The sequence below is a fragment of the Ictidomys tridecemlineatus genome, chromosome 1 (genome assembly GCF_052094955.1).
Source record: "Ictidomys tridecemlineatus isolate mIctTri1 chromosome 1, mIctTri1.hap1, whole genome shotgun sequence".
NCBI classification, from domain to species: Eukaryota; Metazoa; Chordata; class Mammalia; order Rodentia; family Sciuridae; genus Ictidomys; species Ictidomys tridecemlineatus.
The window spans coordinates 2641601-2659100 of NC_135477.1; the positions used below are offsets into that span (position 1 = coordinate 2641601).

The 17500-nt window shown below is 49.9% G+C and overlaps 1 protein-coding gene across 11 annotated transcripts in view; it reads left to right on the forward strand.

Moving 5' to 3' along the window:
- Positions 1 to 17500, forward strand: part of Ebf3 (EBF transcription factor 3) — a 116494-nt gene that overhangs the window by 65168 nt on the left and 33826 nt on the right. For 6 of the 11 annotated variants that reach the window (XM_078024191.1, XM_078024144.1, XM_078024141.1 and 3 more), the window contains exons 7-8: positions 12027 to 12108; positions 15326 to 15470. In XM_078024191.1, the coding sequence (XP_077880317.1) occupies positions 12027 to 12108; positions 15326 to 15470 (227 nt within the window). The remainder of the gene's footprint in view (positions 1 to 12026; positions 12109 to 15325; positions 15471 to 17500) is intronic. The other 5 variants (XM_078024183.1, XM_078024152.1, XM_078024170.1 and 2 more) reach the window with 1 other exon arrangement.

Sequence of the window (17500 nt, forward strand, 5' to 3'; positions counted from 1 at the left end):
TCTCCATGCAGATTGAGGATGGCAAAGTAGCGGCGGTCTCACAACAAATTGAGAGTCCTCTGGTGGCTCATGGAGTATCAGCTATTCCGCCTTTGGAGGCCAATAGAGGGTGTCAGCAGAGCTTTGTCAAAATACATCACGAGCATGAAGTTGTAAAATTGCAATTTACAACAAAAAGACTTTGGGATAACAGGCAAATCTTAGGCATGCTAAATACATAGCAAATATTTAGAGAGGCTTTGTAAGCAATTTAAATATTGTTAGGGGAAGTTGCTTAGCATCTGTGGGCCATCCCAGAGGTAAAGAAAGAAATGTATCCTATCAAATGGTAAATAGTCTATTCCAAATGATAAAAATATCCTTTGGATACTAGCTGATGGAGTTAAACTAATTGGTGAAAGGTGGCTTAGAGCTGTGTCCAAAATTAGGCCGGTGGCTGCTCGTTGAGTATTTTACACCCTGTGGTGTTATGCCACTCACAGTGGCTGATTTTGGAGTCCCTCTGGGCCTGGGGGCCCTGGCACAGAGAGGACTGGGTGTTGGGCATAGCACTGTCTTGCTGCCCGGGTCTTGACACTCAGGCCACAGTTCAGAAGCGTGTGCACCACGCAGCCTGAAGATGTTCATCCTGTTAAAGGTCCTGTTGTATATTAATTTTAAGTTGCAGTGTCTGCACTACAAGATGACACCACTAGCATTTTGATTAAGGATTTTATACATGAAAAAATTTTCATTATCTGAGTTCCCAGAGACCTCCCCGATTGGTTGGCTGCCTGACCCGCAGCTGTGTCTCCGTGTCAGGGTAGGGGCTCGGGCAGACCAGTGTGCCCTGTGCTGTTTTCTCTGTTACATGAGCAATTAGTGGAGCTTTTGACTCTCAAGAAAGCCAAGGCTCTTCATAACCAAAAGGAAAAAGGGCACTTCAGTGGATTCTGCTCATTTCCCTTTGATTTCAGGAGAGTGCAGGAGGCCCAGGGTTCTGGGCCAGGAAAAGCAGCAAGGGCTGCCCTCTACAGTGCTGAGCTGCTGCAGTTTGCTTTTTTCCCCAGATGTGACATAGATGTGGGAAAAGAAGTTCAGGAGTACGCTCCCCCCTCCCCCCAGCGGCTCACACAGGTCGTTCTCAACTCATTCATCCTGAACGCTTCCTTCACTGTTAACATCTGCCTAAATTATGGGGTAGAGTGTCCACTCATTAAAAAGTGGACAAAAATTCACTTGTGTCTTCGCTTATCAATAAGGAAACCGTGGGTGACAGTTTGGGGCAGGGGTGTTGCCGGCCTCTGAGACCTCTGGGGAAGCCAGGAGGCTGCAGAAGTGGGGGGGCGGTGCAGGAGAACCCCCAACAAGGAAGATGTGGAGCCAGAAAGTAGCAGTGGGACTGTCCAGCTCCCAGGAGGGGACTGTCCCAGGTCTGCTGCAGGTGGGAGCTGCGTCCTGACCTGCAGGCCACCCACAGTGGCATTTGCCTGCTCCCAGATGGAGAAGCCCTCTAGTGGGGACAAGTGGGACCGCGCTCTTCTGCCACCAGCCCCAGTCTTCTCCCCTTGGACCCTAAGCTCATGTGGACCTTGCCCCAGCAGAAGGGCAGTGAACTGGGGGAAGCCAGGGGCTTCCTCACGGCCCCAGCAAGGCCATGTGAACAGGGGAAATGCCTCTGTCTTCAGGGACGGGGTTTGACAGCAAGCAGAGGTGACCTTTGCATATAACCAGACTGGGCCCTCCTGTGGGTGCCGAGCTGCCTGCCAGGTAGAAGCTGGTAGTCCTTCCAGATCATTCATACCCTGGGAAAGTTGCACTTGAGAAGAATAAGCCTCCACTCCAAGGTGGCTGGGGGACAGGGGCCTTTCAGTCCATCTCCTCTGCTGTCACTCCTCCAGCCTGCCCACTGCCATCTGTATAGACCTGCTGTACTCTCTGCTCACACTGGGGTTTTGATAATTCTCTACCTTTTTTTTATATAATTGCAGAATCATAAAATATTTTAATTTCAAGGTTAGCAATTTTCTCTTGCATACTTAATTTATAATTAGCTGGTTTATAAACCTGTTCTGCGAATATAATTTTACTGTTGCCAAATGTTCTTCATGAATAATTAAGGGCAAATCCCTATTTATCAAATTATTAATATACCTAATAGCCTTGTTTTCATAAACAATGCACTGGAGTTGGGTTTAAAGAAAACCTTCTCAGAGGGATCTTGTGTTGGGTTCCCACCGTGCGGGACCCGTGCTGGTGTCTGCACAGAGGGGTGCTTGTGCTTTGTTGATGTCATGGCCCTGGCCTTCTTTCCCCACAAAAGCACAGGTATCAGTAGCTACACAAACACAATGGCCATTCACCACCAGGCCTGGGCCTCTGCGGCCTGGTGAACAATGTTGTTATTTGTTCTAGCAGTTCACCAGGAGCATTTTTGGAGGAAATGTAACAGATGAAACCATCCTTTCAGCCTTTAAAGACCCCTTTAACTCTACTCCATCCACTCGTGGTGTGCTGTTTCAAAGCGAGAGAAGCAACTTTTATGTGCAGGTTTGACGGTTGTGGATGTCGAAGGCCATGGTCTTGGCCCCTTGGACAGTGGACCTGGATCATGTAAGCTTCAGGACCAGGGATGGAGGAGAAGCCTTGGTCTTCTGGCTGGGGGGCAGGTGAAGAGTCCCTGAGGGTGGGAGACAGACACACTGTGCTCCTCCCAGGCTCTTGGAGATTTCATTTGGGCCAGCAGAGCTGTTCTCTCTCCTTCAGACCCAGACTTCAGGTCACTCCCTCAGGAAGAGGAGGTCCCAGCTAACACCAAGCAGTAATTTGAGCAGTCGGATGACAGGCAACCCACCATGTGATTCTGGGCACTCCTCTCACCACACTGTAGGGTGTACCTGCAGAGCATCCTCTGGGTTCGGTGGGCTTGGTGTGTCCCTGCTGGGCGCTTCAGGGACCGAGTCTTTCCAAAGCCTGGGTGCGCCCATGGACAGCCTGCTTTGAGCTTGCTTATTACTGTTCTCCAGGCTTCTGGTCAACACCCTGAAAGGAGATAAGGGCCTCGGCGTCTCTTCTTGGGGCTGGCATGTATGAGCCCACTCGCCATGTGTGACTCCTGTGTATGATTCATTCCAGAGCAGTTTTAGTCCTCATAAAATATTCATTTTGGTTGTGCAGGGCCCTGTAATTGCCATCTCTCACCCTGAATTATTTATACCTTGCACAGACTGACAAAGCTTTGCCATGCGGCCCTGGATGAATCAGAAACACGGATCTTTGCTGCCAACTGCATTATAGTTTCACAAAATATGGCCCCAACGTCATTCTGGGCTGCCTCATCTCTAAATCCAGCTTTTCTTGATTTGACATTTTCTTTACTCCTCCATTGTCTTAGTCAGGCGGAAAGGTTGCCTCTTAACTCGGAGCAGCAGCCTTCTTGCTGGTGTTAGAGCCGCTGTGCTTGAGACAACTAATGTATCTTTATTGCCCTTACTTTTTTATGCTCGGTAACAGGACAGCGCCCGGGCTCACTTTAGAGCCATATATTATACATTAGCCATAAAATGATGCAAATAGTCCTGAATACTCTTCAAACAGATAGTGGAGATCAGCCTGGATCAAGCTGCTTGTCACAAAAACAGAAAATGAAAGGTGACGTGAGAAGTTGGGCCAGTGGCCTGCTCCCTGGCTGCAGGCTGCAGCCGGCCTGGGACTGAGGGTCCCGGTGGAGCTGGAGACTTGTATGGGCTTCTTTGTGAGCAAGGAGGCACTCTGGGCTCCTGATCTTGGCATCCTAAACTCGTCCATTCACCGGCCCCTCTTCCCGGGGCTGTGCTCGCCCTGCGGTCTGCATGCTGCAGGGACTCTAGCTGGCTCTTCCTGTGTCTGCACTCCAGCCTCAGGACTCCTCCACCAGGGCCTCGAGCCTCTGCCTGCCTCTCACACCACTCCCCTGCACCCCAACCCACAGGCAGCCCGTAGCTAGCAAGAAGGACAGGAGGATCCCATCCGGGGGTGAGGAAAACCACGTCCATGGGGGGCAGGCCCTGGCGGGTGGAGCCAAGCTCCCCACGCCCCTCCCAAACCAGAAAGGAGAGCCACCCATTCGGCTCCGAGTGTCGGTGGCACTTGATTCTGAGGGGAGACAATGACGACCTGCAGAAACCCCTTGAAAAACTCCTGGTCCCGCAGGGCTGCGGAGAAGGTGACGTGTGAGCTCCTCCAACCGGAGCTGCGTGGGGTGGTGGGGAGCCGAGCAGGGCTTACCGTGATTCTAACACCTCGGTCCTTCCCCAGCCACAGAAAGGGATTAATTTATGGCTCCTGGCTCATCAACAAAGGGAGGTGAAGAGAGGGGCTCGGTGCTGTTCCGAGTAATGGATGACCTGTACACACATTTCTCTTGTATATGTTGACACGCAGGAGTAATGAAGGCGAGGCTTGGCGCACATGTGCCCCTCATTAAGCTGCATTACCTGCATTAAAACTAATAATTGCCACTCAGAGCTGCGTGCCCATTAATCATTTATAATGTTTTAATAAGTTTTTAATCAGGACCTAAAAGGCTAGAGAGCCGGCATAGGCAGGTTCGACACTGGTGTCCTCCATGCATGCACAGGCTTGATTTAAAATGTGATTTTTTTTATTAATAATTCAGTCTACGAAGAGGATAGTTCTTAATTAAGCAGGCTGGTGTGGATGGGGGGAAATGTACATTGGATCAGGAAAAGATTAACAAGCTCCTTCCCACTTGGAGGTCCGGAAAAAATAAAAACAAAACCCAGCCCTGCACTGGTTTTGAGCATGAGCCCGGTGGCCAGCAGAGGCCAGGATGGCCAGACAGACGTCGCCGTTATCTTCAGATCCCCTAAAACGCACACCGGGATGGCGGGAGAGGTTTGAAATCCTGAGTCGGGATGAACACAGGCGCTTAATCTCTGCACAACCTGTGAAAGTCTCCCCTGGAGCTGGCAACGAGTCAGGGGTGCATCTGATGGGAGCCAAGTGATGCTGGCATTTCCCTTAAATAAGGAGCTTCGTGATCAGAGCTGGCAAATAGAGCAGTGTCCAGAGGGAGTGAGGAAGCTGTTTTAATGAGCCCGCAGCGAAAGACAAAATACAGACTGATTGACAGGGCTAGTGATCTGCTGGGGAAATAATGTCAATGCTGCATCGCCCATTAGAAATAGAGAAATAGGTAAAGGGGGAGAAGAAAGATAGGCACTTGAAACAAGCACCCCAGTGTAAATATAGTGCACTTCACATTTCTTTTGTGCTGTGCAGTTGACTTCTTTTAAACAGATAACCTTATCAAAACTATCACGAAATATCAGGAACTGTTACAGAAAACACTAACTGGAACTCTGACAGCCAGCCGAGGAGGGCAGCCGGCAAAGCGTGGAACTCTGGGATGCGCTTGCTATTAGGGTGTCTGCCTGGGTTGTACTTATCTGAGCACATTAAAACCACCCGGAAAAGTTTAATGCAAGTCATACAAATTCCCCCAAACGGAGCCCTCGGCCCGGGATCTGCTGTGGAAGTGGCTATCGAGCTGGCCGGCAAAGCCATTAAACCCCATCAGATCTCTTTGGCATCATTTTAATGAGAATCATTGCAAAAGTACAAGATCATGGTATCTATAAGTGCCTCTTGACAGCTGCTGCTGAAATTGTGATGAAAAGAAAAACCATTATAGCAGAAACTTAGCGATAAGGCCCTTTGGAGGGACGGTGGGGCCTGGTACGGCTCTAGACCGCGAAGGGTTAATTTTCTAAACCTAATAATGTTCGATAGTGAGGTATTTGTCAGGAGATAAAGAAGTGATAGAATCTGGGAAGTGGGTCCCTTGGCGATTGTAGTACAAATATTGTTAATGCGGTGTGGTTACTACAGCGGAGGGAAGTAAAATAGCTGGGGTCCACTAGAGACGGCTCTGCTACACTAGAGCAGATTCCCCAGACAAAGGCCAGCAATTGTTGAACTGCGAGTCAAGCCGTGGATATTTCCAAATCCTTACACATCTACATTTACATGCAGGATATCATGCGTGCCCGGGGAGCGCCTCCCGTGGAGACCAGGTCCTCCCAGGCGGGCCGGCAGCCCACCCTGACCTCTCACCTGGGGAGGGGGGAAGGCCCCCGACAAAGGAGATCTGGCCCAGCTGTAAAACTCAGCCCTGTCGCCCTCTGCCCCCGCCCCCGTCATGATGACGTCATGCAGGCACTAAAGTCTGTGAGACCCCTAACTTGAAATGCGCAAGAATTTAATAAGTCTGGTGTTAAAGCAATTTGTCATGGCATATTTGAAGAATAAATCAGACTAATGGAGCAGATTTTTCCTCTCGTATGGCATTAAAGAACGTGAGCCCAGTCATCGCTAATGGCAGGAGTGAGAGAAAAAGAGAGGCCTGACATTAAGACCCTCGCATTTTGGAAATCCGATATGTATTGACCTGTGTACTGCCTGGTGCACAGATCTGATGTCAGCAGAATGTAGTCCGTGTATAGGAACTGCTCATTACAGGTCTGTGAGGGAAGCACACCGTGCAGCGCCCGGCCGATCGGCTAGAATTGCTCAGGATCAATACTCCAGCGACTGATGGCCGGGCGTGCACACTCCACAGCTGCGGCCACTGCTTTCAGGGACTTCCCAGTAATTAGCAGGACCTCGAGGATCACTCTGTGGCCACTCTCTTATCAGTCAGGGAAAAGGCTCTTAAAGGCTCTATCTTTTAATTTGACTCTTAACTATTTCATTTCAACAGCAGAGTAAGGGCTGCAGCCACCCATCCCCAAAAGGCCTGCCAGTTCTACTCTTGCTCTTGCCTGCTCCTCTGGGGTGAGACTTCCTTTGTAAAGGAAGTGAAATTGACATAACATGAGATCAACCTTTTGGAAGTGAATGATTTGGTGGTTGTGGGGCCATCACTCCTTCGTTCCAAATGCTTTCTTTCCCCCACCAAGGAAGCCCCGTCCCCTGGAGCAGCTTTTCCCTGCACCACCAGCAGCTGGTGACCTCCTGTGTGCACTTTTTCTTGTCTAGACCACTATGCATTAAAATAGCAGTAACTAAAGATGTGAGGACTCGACCCGGACCAGGCTCCTTGCAGCCTGTGGAACCCTGGATGCTGTCACCAAACAGTGATGCACACGCGACGCTCTGGGGTTTTGATTGATGAGCTGAAGGCCTACCCCCTGGTTTGAGTGTGCTGCTTATTAAGAGCCCCACTTTAAAACTGAAAATCAAGCCCCCATTTTGTAAAAGATACTGATATTTTCCATTCCAGACTCAGATTTCCCATGTTGCCCACGTTGAGGGCCAGGAGCGAGGTCGAGCCTGCTGGGACAGGCTGGAACTTGGGTAGGAACTTGGCTCTGTGAGAAGCCAGGGTTCTTTGCAGGGTGTGTGGCCACTCGGCAAGCAGAGTCGAGGCCATGGCACACCACTGACCCTGGCTCTGCCTGGTGCCTTTCCTCTCGGCTAATCAGGGTCACTTCTTCTGGTGCTGGGACTCTTTCAAACAAAACCAAGTCCTGAAAGAGCCTAAACGTTGACAATTAAGAAATAAAAAAACTACTTAAAAAACCCACGTAGAGGGGTGCTGAGAGGTAGGGGACTTCCAACAAGGGTCACGTGCAGGAGGCGTGGTTCAAACAGGGCCAAGTTCCCTTCTCCCCCTCGGTCACCAGGGTGCGCCCGCGGAGCCTCTGCACCTCTGAGGAACCCATCCATTTCTCCTTTGACCAGAGGGAAAGAAATCATTATTACGTGATTAGTGGCTTCGCTTAGGTAAAAACATCAGTGGCCGGGAGGGCGTGGGGCCGGGCCGTATTAATTACCTAGCGCTCGCTGGCAGGATGATCTTATCAGTGACGTGGCCACTGGAAGGCTGCAGCTCCTCACGGAAGTGGGGAAGTTCCGAGCTGCCTGGGCGCGGGCGGGAAGGATGGTGTCAGATGAACGCAGCCCATCAGCTTTTCCCTGACAAACCAAATTCATTCCTTATGTAATTGATAACGGCCTTGGCCAATTATTTCACACATTACAATACACAGAGGCCCCCTTTGCAGGTTTTGCAGGGCTGTAATTAGCTATGCTAATATCCCCTTTATTGGCCCTAATATTGCTCAACACCTTTTGCCATCCTGGAGCCCACTGGAACGCCGTGGCCTGTCAGGACCGCTGATTATTGAGAAGGATAGCTTTAATCAAACATAATTGCAGTTAATTTTTCTCTCCTGCTCTCTGTTGCCAGCGTCTAATGCCACGGACTCCTTGATATTCCATTAAATTACAATTAAACAGCCTCCTTTGTCTCTGATTGTCCTGAACAACACCACAAAGTTCTGTAGCCGTTTAAAGGAGAGCTGTTTGGTCCTAATTGCCTGCTAGCTCACAAAGGGCCAATTTACACAATGCCCATGTAGAATTTAAACAGTTCATAATGTAATGGATATTACACAGGAGCCTAACACTACAATTAAAATGATTTTCATCAGATAGAGAAGCTCTGGCTAATCAGCTTCATAAAAGTAAATATAAATGAACTAATTCATAGTTTAAACACACAGACACGGAGCTGACTTTGAAATTGGTTGTGGGGGGGGGGCTCGCCCCTCATCCTGTGGTACCTACACTGGGCTCTGGTGCCAACGCTGGACCCGTTATTCGTCTGAGTCCAGTTTAAATCCTCCTGGGCTGGCTGCCACCCTGCACGCACGTGGCGACTGGAGCTGTTTGTTGGGACCCTGATCCTGAGGCCGGGGTGACTGGACTATTCTTTCTCTGTTGGGAGCAGAGGACCACACTGGTCCAGCAGGCCAGAGGAAGGGAGGGCCCGGAGTTTCCAGCTTGAACTCTGTGTAATCAGGCCCCCTGCCCCTCCATCACTGTCCTCTCAGGTGAGGGTCCCCTGCCGCCCACACTCATCATTGGGTGCTCAGGAGTTAGAAGAGGAAACTGCCCGCACCCTGTGCCCTAAGACAGAGAGCGGTGCCACAGGACATCTCCCTGGTGCTCGGTGCTGTGGGAGAGGAACCCCATTTCTTGAGTGATAGGACCACGCCTCCCTGCTAGTAACAGCTCCTGAGAACTTTCTGGGATTCTGTGAGCTGTTTCCGAGTAGAACATTACAGGGGAGCAACGGACGTGGAGCAGTTTGTCTTTAGCCGCTGTCTTCCCCTCTGCCTGGGAGAAACAAGTAAATAAAGCCCATATTTCAAGCTTGATTTACTCTGGTACCTACTGTGAAAGATGATGACTCTTTAGGGAAATAAAGACGGGGTCAGGGAATTAGTGCACATAATGGTCATTTTGCTGTCGGGCAGCAGATGCAGGGAAACACACTGTACACAATTAAGCATAATGTACTAATGACAGGTTAGAATTTTTATCGCCTCTTTGCGATCGAGCAGCAAATCCATGTTTAGCAGTAATAAAGAGTTTATTGGTGCTAAAGCCAAAGATTTTCTGACATAGGAAGGATTTTTCCTTTCATAACAAGAGTATTAAATCCTTTGTGTCCTGGACTGGGGAAGTGAGATATGTAAAGTGGTTGTCAGATATTTCTTAGGACAAAGCCAACTGGGGGGTGATGGAGCGAAGGACCGAGGGCCGCTTGACTCTGCCTGCTGGGCCTTCAGCCTCCACATCCCTTCCGAACCCTGCAGGTGTGTCTGGCCAGTACTTGCTGTGCCCTTCTGCCTGCCAAGGCTTGGTGGAAAGCCCCAGGGACTTTTCCAAAACGCAGGTAGAGGATGAGCACCAAGCCCCTGGGTCCCCTGTGAGTCTCCCTCTGTCCTACAGAGGTCGCAGCCACCTGGCGAGGAGTCTGGTGACTGTGTGCTTGATGGCACTGAGTCACTGGGGCCTCTGTACTTAAGGACCCTGCTCTCCAAGGGGATCTGGGGATCTTTCTGAAGTACTTGCCCTGCCTTTGGACGGGACAGCCTACGATCGCCACATCCTGTACTGTGGACCGCGTGGGTGCTCCGGACACTTACAGGCCCAGCACCCGACTTCCTTGTTAAGGCCCTGGGGGCCTGCTGGCCATCAGGGCTGGGGCGAGGGCTACCTGGGATGTCTTCCGAACCCGCTCTGCTCTCTTAGAGGTAACAGGGTGAACTGGCTCACCAGACATCCAGGAATTTAAAGTACCGTCCTCTGAAGGGGGAGAACATCTTTTACTTCACACACAAAAAGCTCTCACTGCCAGCTCCGTGCAGGTACCTCTGTAGACGAGCCGCTTCTCGGGCCGGCGCCTGCTCAGAAGATTAGCCGGGTGTAATGTGGGGTGTAATTGCACCGCGTGGCTGTCCCCCAAGTGAAAACCTAATTGCCTGACAGGACGGTAACTTTGTGGCGCCCTCACCTTGTTAGGCCCTTTCTGATGCAGTTCAAATGCAGTGTGGCCGCAGGTGCGCCTAATTTACCTCGCCGCAGAATGTGTGGAGTTTAATTGCACAGTGGTTGTTAGGAAAAATTGGTGGGTGGAATATCAAGTGACTTGCCGTGGCTGATGGCAGATGGTGTTAGGAGGCAGTGTGAGCTAAGTGTATAGGTGAGGTGAGTTAATAAAAGATGTAAATTCTGGCCTAAAATAGCAGGGCCTCACGGTATGTAAGAAAATTTAATTAAATGGCCACCATTCTTTCCCCCATCGACTGGGTTTTCCTCTGCCACAGTCAGGAGTCTTCCAGGATATGTTGAGGTTCCAGTAGAGAAATGAGCCTCTGTCTACGGAGTCTGCATTTCTGATACTGTAACTGCCAACGAGGAACCTTGAACACCACGCATCAAGCAAATCATGTGAAACCTCATAGAACATTAATCATCACCAAGTAGGACAGATGATATTTTGGGAGAAAACAGAAGGTTTTGGGTATAACCTTGCTGGAAAGCATGCTCTGACTCCCGAGGATAGGAGACGTGTCAGCAGAGTCCACTTGGGCTTATCACAGAAGTGGCCTTTGCAAGAGGCGTTGCACAGGGAGAATCCTGTCTCCCCATGGGTGGTGGCACTGCCCGCTGTCTGCCCATTCGGACCAAAAGCCAGCACATCTGCCCTTGTACCTGAGCTTGCAGGAATGGGGAGGACAGCACAGTGACGTTTCTATAAAAAATATATTCATTTACTTATTAGGTGTAGATGGACACAACACAATGCCTTCATTTTTATGTGGTGCCGAGGATGGAACCTGGGCCCCGCCTGTGCCAGGCGAGTGTTCTTCCTCTGAGCCACAATCCCAGCCCCCACAGTGACGTTTTTGACACAGCAGCTCTACTTTGTCAGGACTCCTGAGTCTGACTTCCGCGGACACCAGGGGAGGGCTTGGCGGGAGACGGAGCTAGGTCTTGAGCCTGGCCTCGCCACTCCCACCTGGGATGCTGCCTTGCACCTGTGCTCAGCTGGAGCCAGTTTCCTGACCACACCAAGGACTGTGCACTGTACCCTGGCGCTCAGAGACCTTCCCCAGAAATCATGTCACTCCATAGTCCCTTCTTCCCGAGAGTTATTGAACTTTTAACATCTGTTTTTAAAAGTGCGTTTGCCTGGGCGGGGCTGTCCTCTAGAGCTGGATTGCCAGGTCAAGATGTAGCACATTCAGTTGCAAATAAACAGAACATTTTTATAATATAGGTGTGTCCCAGAGCATAACAGAGTCATTTGTTTCCTATCTCAAATTCAAATTCAACCAGACGTCCAGTGTTTTATTAATTGAAGACAGAGCCCTGTCTGGGACGATGCTTTCCCAAAGGGTAATGGCTGGTTGTGTGAAGATCCAGGCTAGAGAAGGCCAGTCCAGTTTGGGGATCATGTGCCAGGCACATGGCAGCCAGGGCTCCCAAGCTGCATGCACAGGAGTCCTTGTGCTAGCTGTGGACTGGGCACCCTGTACCCTGGCCTGCACCTTCTCCCAGTATTACCCACTTCCAGGGCAGCCAGACGCAGCCATGAGTGGTCTTCACTGTGCCCTGGCACAAGTATTTTTCAAAAGGTTGGTCTTATGTCTGATGATTCTAACTATCTGTGTTTTGTGTTTTTGTAGATTCTTCCTAAAGTTTTTCCTCAAGTGCAATCAGAACTGTTTGAAGAATGCAGGCAACCCTCGGGATATGCGGAGATTCCAGGTATGCACCCCAAGGGCAGGCAGCCTGGCCAGCTGCTCTTGTAGTATCTGAATTCACTGATTTTGCAGTTGTTCAGAAAACAGTCTGTAGTTCTCTAAGGGCCAGTAGCAAACAAGACTTACCTCATTAGAAAACTCATGTGACTAAAACACTTTTAAAACGACCTGGTGTCTTCAGGGTGCCAGATTCATGGAGCCCAGTCATGGTCCACAGCAGACCTGATGTTAGCTCTGAAAATGTGGCCGTGCCAAGGATCTTATAGGGATTGATGATCGATTGATTAATGATTGGTTTTCAGCTTCGGAAGAACCATATGCAAACTTTCAGGAAATCTCAGGGTCTTGGACCCTCCTCATAGAGAGGTCTGCCCCTGCCTCATATAGGCCTCTGCAAATTTCAGAAGGCTTTTCCAGCCCCCTCTACCTGTCCTGGAGGTTTGCTTTTTCCAACTTTGTCTGTTTCAGCCCTGGCTGCTGGTCTCTTTCTGGCCCAGGCTAACTTCTGTCCCTGTGGTCCTGGGAGAGGATTTTGCCTATAGGAGAGAGGAGAGTGGGCTAAGTTCAGGGACCAATTATTAGAAGAGTGTTTGTGTTTTTCTTGCCTTTGTGAGTGGTGAGGGGCTACATCAGGGTAAAGGATTATTTGGCCAATTTGCATTAGATAAATATTCTGGGCTGGAGCACAAAACTACAGCTGGTACCTGCCAACCAGAGAGGAAGTGGGTGGCTGATGGAAGTGGACACTAGATGGATGAGTTACCCAGCAAGTCTTGTTTGGGACATAGACTGCTTTCCGTCAAATAGCTCAAAGTGTTTTCAGGAAGTTCATAATGCTTCAGTCCTTTAGGAAAGCACATGGCCCCTGTGCACCCTCGAAGCTCATCAGGAAGGCAGGATCCCTGCCCCTCCCTTCATGTCCACGGTGGCCTCTAGCCAGGGAGTGATTCTTGCACACTGTTGGGTCTCCCTGTTTTTCATGCACAAGGCTCCACAGGGCATAGGTGATATTGATCCATCTAAACAGAGTGGAGGTCACACTGGGCAGAGTGGCCGCACCTTCTTTGTCTCACAATTGACCCAGCATAGCATCAGTCACGGCAACCTCAAGGTTGACCGTGGAGCTGAAGGGCCTAGGAGGACTTCCTCTGGTCTCTAGAGAATCTTCCTGCCTCCTGGAAGGTCTAACTGGACTTAAGCGTTTGTCAAGGTTCTTAGGATGCTTTGGCACCTTCCCAGGTGCTTGGCAGAGCTGGCCCAAGAGGAAATGCATAGCATGCATTTTCCCTGGTGACGGGCCTAAATAAGGATGACAGAACCGAGGGGGTGTCTTTGATTTTATTTTTACCACTTCTCGTTTCTTTATTAACATATGGCCTAAGAGCTTAAGAAGGCCAAGTCCCAGCCTCCACATTAGCGGTCTGTATCAGGCTTGGGGATACGTTCAGGGAATTCCTTTCATGCCCAAAGGGGGCCTTCAGGTGGACCCAAGGAGGGCGCCTGGGTGCCCAGGAGCAGCCCTTGGCTCCTCCAGGCCTGGCCCCAACATAGTGGCACCAGTGTGCCCCTGCCAAGGCTCCAGAGGGCAGTGCCAGTGTGCACAGTGGTGGCTTCCACAGCAGGAGGCTCAAACGGCCTAGTGTTGCTGAGACCCCTGGGACCTGGCAGGCCCAAGGGGAGACAGTGTCAAGGAGGCTCCCCTGATGGAGCTCATGCTGCCCCCACTTCACGATCTTCTGTGGAACCTGAGGCTTTTAAAAAGCCAGTGACCCATGCACCCTGCATGCACAGGCAGATGTGCACCCATGGCTGCTGTTTTGTCAGGAGTTTTGTTGTTGTTGTTGTTGTTTGGTTTTGTGGAATTTTTTTTTTTTTTTGCATGCTAGGGTAACTATATCCCCAACCTTGGCTTCTTTTTTAAACTCTTAACAATACTATTTACTTGTCTTTAATCACTTCTATTCATTAATTTGAAAAATCTAATTCAGTTTATTTAATTATTAATAAACTATTAGAGCAGTTTCAGATTTAGAAAAAAGTTCTTTAGAAAGTTAGGGAAGCTCCCCAATGCCCTGGTTGCCTCTCACAATTGCCCCCTGATTGACATCTTTGACATAGTGCTCTTTACATTTGATGAACCAACACTGAGGGTTGTTACCACCACCCAGCGCAGCCTTGGCTTGTCACAGTTCATTGTACCTGGATGTCCCTGCTCGCTGCCTCCTGCCATGCAACTTTCTAGGGTAGTGTGGCTCCAAGACCTGCCTTGTCTGCCCAGCTGTGGCAGTGAGCCCGACTTCTTCCCTGCCCACCCAGGCTCAGGCCCCAGGAAGCCCACTGTGAGACCTGGTAAACCTGGCCTGCGCTCTAGCCACTCTGGAGGCAGCACAGCAGAGGGACCCACTCATTAAAGAGAAGGGTCAGGGCCACGTTGAACTGTGAGGTTTCCTGGGTCCATTGAGGCGCTGTTTCTGAGATACCTAAGACAGGCTCAGTGGGAAGGTAGGTGTGTGCGCCAGCAGGAGGCCTCTGAGGGTGTAAGGAGCCCTGACCTGTCCTCTCCTCCCGGGGCATCCTCTGAGCCCGCCTAAGACTGGAGCCACTCACTCCCACAGAAGGGACACACCTGCCCTTACCTCCTTCCCATGAGCTGGAGGAAGAATTTAGAACGCTTCCGCCATTCACACTCAACTTGGTCTTTTCAGAGGCAAAAATGTTCATTACAAGACATTAAGTGTAATTGTGAAATTGACTTAGGGATCATTTGCTGATAAAATGTTGGGGAGAGGATGGGTCCTGATTTATGAGACCCTTTTGGGGCAACTGTGAATCCTTACAGCTCTTCAAGGGAGGCTGGTCTCAAGTGAACTAATTTAAATTAGATAAACTATCTAATCAATACGTGAACAGATCAATCAAAACAGGGACTTTAAAATGAGTGGCTAGAGGGGTATTTCTGAAGCTGATGGTGACAATGATATTTTTCTGCATTGAATTCACTTGTTAGCATAATAAGAGATTAAACTGTAATTAGCGGAGCCTGTCTTCGAAAAGAAGCAATCCCTAGTCAAAACAAAACAAAACAACCCACCCCTATTACCAAAAGAGCTGTGAGGGCCTGGTGGTGGGGTTCCAGGAGGGGGTCTCCTGGGCTCTGAGGTTTCTGCGGAGGCTGGCCTCCCTTTGCCAGCTCCATTTTCAAATCCACTTTGTCTTCGCAGGTTGTTGTATCGACAACAGTCAACGTGGACGGCCATGTGTTGGCCGTGTCCGACAACATGTTTGTGCACAACAACTCCAAACACGGGCGGCGGGCCCGCCGCCTGGACCCGTCAGAAGGTACGGCCCCTTCTTATCTGGAAAATGGTAGGCACATGCTACATGTACTCTTTTATTTGCGATGCTTCTTTTCCTTTGCACCATTCTCTATGTCGACTCACGTGGAGTTGCTCTCACCAGGCTGTGTGCTCCCTTGGGCCTCCCTAGTGGTGGTGGCGGGTCCCCAGGGGGCCAGGCCCCGGGCTTGGTCTCCCTCTCCTTTTGTCAGGTGGTCACCTCACCTGCCACAGCCTTCATGTTCTTGGTTTGTTTCTAAGCTTTCTTTTGCTCACAGCTTTTCCTGCAGTTTTGATTTCTTTGGTTTTATTTTGGCTGTTGGAAGCTCCCATCCAGAAGCTCATCCCCAAACACTTGGCTCATGCTTCCGTGGGTGGTTACACCCTGGTCCAGTCAGCTCAGAAGGCACTGGGAGGACCACTTGCTGTCCCTGGGTGGGGTGTGTACACACGTGTGTGTGTGTGTCTGCAAATCAGGATGGGGCTGGGGGTGAGAAAAACAGCATAAAATTTTCTTTTTTCTTGTCAAATGCTTCCAACTGATGGACTTCTTGTTTTGCTTGTTAAAAGAGAATTTCCTTGGGAGGGCAGGTAGGGACAAGTGTCCTTGGATATTGGGAGTCAATTTCAGCAACTCTGGCCCTGGGTTGGGCCTGACATCGAGCCCCTCAGCCTGTCTTTTCCTGCAGGTGCTTGGTGCCCACTACTTTCCCATCCCTGCAAATCAGGAGCCATTTCCTCCTTCCAGTGTCCCATGGTAATCATGAGATGCTGGCCAGTCTGAGTCATTGATAAAGCAATGTGAGAGTTTTGAAAAGTGAGTTGCAAACCAAGCAGCATAGTGAAACCTGTTAGAGCAGAGAGAGTGTCCAACCAAGGCTCAGGGTAAATCCTGCACCCAAGGTGGTGGATTCAAGAGCCACGCTGCCCTAGTGGGGCAGCTGCAGAAGCAGGGAAATGAATGAAGCGGTGCAGATTGTCACAATGAAACACGATTCAGATGTGGAAACTGGAAGCCGATCTATGAATCTGCTGTGGTCCACAAAAATAAACTAATTTGTTTTTCTACATTAATGACTAAGGTATAAGAGAACAAAAATATAATAATTAAAGGTCGCCTTGAGCACCAGAGTCATTAGAGGCTGTGACGTATTGTTTATCTCCTTCCTATGCACTGAAGGTAGGTGTGTGTTTTGCTTAGCAACCATCACTAATGAGGCTCACAATTAAGAAGGTTGAATCCCCGGTCCTCAGCTCCTTGCTTCCCCAGAGAGCTGGAGCTCGCAATGCGATAGGTTCAAGGAGGCCTCCTCAGCCCTCTGGTGTTAGGTTGTCGTCTGAGTCCAAAATCAGCCTCCTCTAATGAGCTATTATGATCTGAGCAAAGTACAAGTATTTATTTTTATAAGTAGCATGAAAAAGCATTTGACTGTAAGCAGAAAAGTAGCATTTAGAAAAATAAAGGCCACTAGTGGGTACCTTGGAGATAAAACCCAGCTAGTCAAAAGCTATTTGTGGAAGGAAGCAGCCTTGCTTGGGATTCTTTTTGTTGATCAGTATTTTGTCAACACTTGGACCAAGTCACTTTCTTGGCCAGTGATTGCAGTGCCTTTTCCCACCCATTAAAGCCACAAAAATCTTAAAATGCAAAAAGTGACTCAGAGCCCTAGTGTGCATGTGGCCTCAAAACCCCTCACATGTGGTGGGGTGCTCCATCCCAACTAGCAGCCAGGCACGGTGCCCTGCAGATGACGGGGCTCCTCTGTGGTTGCCATCACTTCCTGGAGAGATGACACTTGGGAAGCTCATTTTAAGGACTGTCCATTTCCTTCTAAGAACCTCTGTGCTGCCTGGTGCCCGGGTAGTGTGCACGGGGTGGGGTGCTGGCTGCCAATCCGTCCTGTGTTCTTCAAGGAGAAGGCACCCCCTAAGCCACAGCTCTGCGCTCCTGTGCAGCCTCTCCCGGCTAACGCCTCATTATCCAATCATCTCATATTCACCAGCAGCGTGTGTACACACTTGCTGATGGTTTCCAAGTACACTAATTCCCCCTGCTGCTGC